At 47.7% G+C, this 2,970-nt stretch overlaps 1 protein-coding gene across 1 annotated transcript; it reads right to left on the bottom strand.

Annotated features, from left to right (window-relative positions):
• Window positions 1-355: 355 nt before the first annotated feature.
• LOC123083628 (probable leucine-rich repeat receptor-like protein kinase At1g35710) lies at window positions 356-1,625 on the bottom strand. Its single transcript, XM_044505616.1, has one exon. It carries the CDS (start codon window positions 1,603-1,605, stop codon window positions 427-429), a length of 1,179 nt encoding a protein of 392 aa, XP_044361551.1. The 5' UTR covers window positions 1,606-1,625; the 3' UTR covers window positions 356-426.
• Between the last annotated feature and the right edge of the window lie 1,345 nt (window positions 1,626-2,970).

The raw sequence follows: 2,970 nt of genomic DNA, 5'->3' as shown, positions 1-2,970 counted from the left end.
GAGAGCGCGCCGACGACGTCGGTGGCGCAGGCAAGAGGGGTCGCGCCGCAGTCGAGGAGGCGAGGGCGAGGACCGCCGGCGGCCTAGTCGAGTTACCCGGCGGCGAGGGCGTGGGCCGTGGCGGCGGTGAGGACGAGCGCGGAGGAGGAGGCGGAGTCGGCCGCCGTGAGGAGGAGGAGCTTTTGCAGCAGCCCCATGGAGGCGGAGGCCGGAGGAGATGGGTCCGGCACGAGGTTTGGTCCCGTGCCCGTGAGGGAGAGGAGATGAGCAGCCCTAGCAGGAGGGGTGGATGAGGACAGGGCCATCTTGTGAAATTTCTCAAGAAAGATAATTCTACAGGATAGTCTATGCTGTTTGTGATTATATCTGTTAGTGTGATGTTGCTATGCTCTAAAAGTACTCTATATTCCACAACCAAGCTATTCCTCATGGAATTGGCCCGGAAAGTTGGTTCTGCCCAAAGTCCAAGGTAGTGAGTTTTGTAAGGTTGCCAAGGTTATTTGGGATGGGACCTGTTAGTGAATTATTTCTAAGAGACAACCACTCTAAGTTGGCTAAATAACCTAGTTCTCGTGGAATTTGGCTAGAAAGTTGGTTACTCTTAAGGTACAAATTTGTGAGTTTGGTCAAATTTCCTATGCTATTTGGGATGGAACCCGAGAGTATGTTTTCTCTAAGACTCAGGTACTGTAAATTTGAAAGGTAATCTATTTTTTGTGGAATTAATCCAGAAAGTTTGTTTCCCCGTAGTATTAACACAGTAAGCTTGGTCAAATTATGTAAATTTCGTGGGACGGAACCTGAGAGTGCGTTGATGCCAAGTTGTAGGTCCTTTAAGTTTAGAAGATAACCTAGTTCTCGTGGAATTTGTCCAGAAAGTTTGTTACTGTAAAGGTACAAGCTAGTGAGTTCGGTTAAACCACCTATGCTGCTTGGTATTTTACCGAAAAGATCATTACTGGACAAATCTAATGCAACTAAGTGCTTCATGTGTCCTATTTGACAAGGGATATGACCAACCAAGTGATTGCTTGACAAGTTGAGGGTGACAAGACTACTCATGTTGCCTATCTGGCTTGGTATTTCACCGGAGAGTTCATTTTCGTGAAGCATTAAGGAATGCAATTTTGTGAGATTTCCTAGACCTAGTGGGATTGAGCCTCTTATCTGGTTGCCTTGCAGAAGGAGAGCATGGAGCTCGCCAAGGACCTCGATACTAGGAGGAATGCTCCCAGCGAGGAGGTTGTTTGAGAGGTCGAGGCGTGCCAAGGTCCTCAAGGCCGAGAAGTTGAGGGACTCCAGAGCTCCTCTCAGCCGCATACCCCGCAAAGAGATGCCGCTGATCACCGCCCAATGCTGGTGCTGCTGCACACCGGTATTGCAACTGATGCCGCGCCAGTTGCATGGCGTCGACGTGTTTCCCCAGGAGCGCAGGGCCTGCTGGCTTTGGTTGTCGGGGCTATCTTTCCAGACGAGGAGTGCTCTTGCTTGTCCCTCGAGCACCACTGCATCCGACGACGCAAGTGCGACGGAGGTGGCCATGACCATAATCAGTATGGTGATGGTGAGAGAGGCAAGCATTTTGGGTGGTGGATGCATATCCATGACTAGTTAGCTAGGCTGGATGGAATTGGCTCTGGTTCTGGTTCCCAGTGCTGATGGCATCACATTAAATAGCCGAGCGCACATCTGTAGATATGTTAACGGAGAATACATGTCAAAGCAGAGAACAAGCGTGGCCATGGAAGTCTGCCATGCTTGTTGGGGAGTTACGGCCAGCTCCAGCTATGACGTCAAGTCGTCATTCGTGTGGGAGGCATATGCATATATACTGATATGCGGATGGCTGAGTTGCATGTCTCACACGGCACAACAATGTTGTACTAGCTTCCATGCGTGCCTGAGGGAGAGTATGCATGCATGAGAGTTATTATGCCCAGCTCCAGCTAGCGGTCAAGTCACTCGTGTCCATACTTAACAATTTAATTACAAACCACCCAGCTTAAATTTAATTGCAGGAACACTAAGTAAACCAAAATTTAAAGCTTAATTTGTGTTTAGCTGATGAAACACGAAATAATACAGTGTCATGAGTGCTTTGGTAATTACATGGTACTCCTAGTTTCCGTGGATTCCCTGAAAATAGAAGAGGCATGGCAGAGCAACAGCTGAAGTTTCCGTCGCCGTCCGATCCATGCTGTGTTTCGTGCGAGCACACATGCCGCTGACACACGGGCGTCTCTCTGGACTCTGGTGGAGAGGAGTCGAGAGAGAAAGAGATGCCGGAGAAACGGCGAGCTGTCACAGAGCTGGAGTGGAGTCGTCGCTGATTGATCTGGGAGTGTTAGGTAGCAGCCGCCATTAGCGTGATGATTGGGGACCATCCCCGTCGGCTACGTGGCGGAAGGATGAAGATTGTCTGCTAGGCTCCAAATCGAGTCGACCTAAGCCTGAAACCTCAAGCTACAGCTGTGACGCCCGGATAATCAAGCTACAGTAATCCCACGTTAGCGATGCCACGTCACCCCGGTTTCTGTGCTAATATCGTTTTAGTTCGAAACCGATCGAAATTAAAATTTAAAATAAAAACAAACAACAAAAGTTTTGAAACGCTAAAAACTAAAATGTTCACAATATTGCAAAAATTACCAAAGCTGTCATAAAAATAAAACCAACACTTTAGAAGCTCCAGAAATGCTCCTAGGAATTAAAACAGTGGACCAACAGCACATCACTTTGCCTTTTCACTTTCTAAAAATAATTAAACCTTTTCGGAAGACCTTCAGCTTTTTGTGGCATTGTTGCTATATAATGCAATGATGTTCATGTGACAAGCTACATGATTTACAAAAGTCTTTTGGTGGTTAAGCAATTAACAAACCAGAGCAAAAATAAAATAAAAACTGTAGAAAAGAAAAAAGAAATAAAAGACACCCCCCCCCCCCGACTGGGCCTTAGCCCAGTTGGCCG

Source organism: Triticum aestivum, chromosome 4A, assembly GCF_018294505.1.
Source record: "Triticum aestivum cultivar Chinese Spring chromosome 4A, IWGSC CS RefSeq v2.1, whole genome shotgun sequence".
Lineage (NCBI taxonomy): Eukaryota > Viridiplantae > Streptophyta > Magnoliopsida > Poales > Poaceae > Triticum > Triticum aestivum.
Note: the sequence above shows the minus strand (reverse complement) of the source record. Positions and strands in the feature narration are given on the sequence as shown.

Excerpts from the sequence above, each read along its gene's own strand:
- LOC123083628 (XM_044505616.1), bottom strand. The coding sequence starts at position 1,605 with ATGGATATGCATCCACCACCCAAAATGCTTGCCTCTCTCACCATCACC.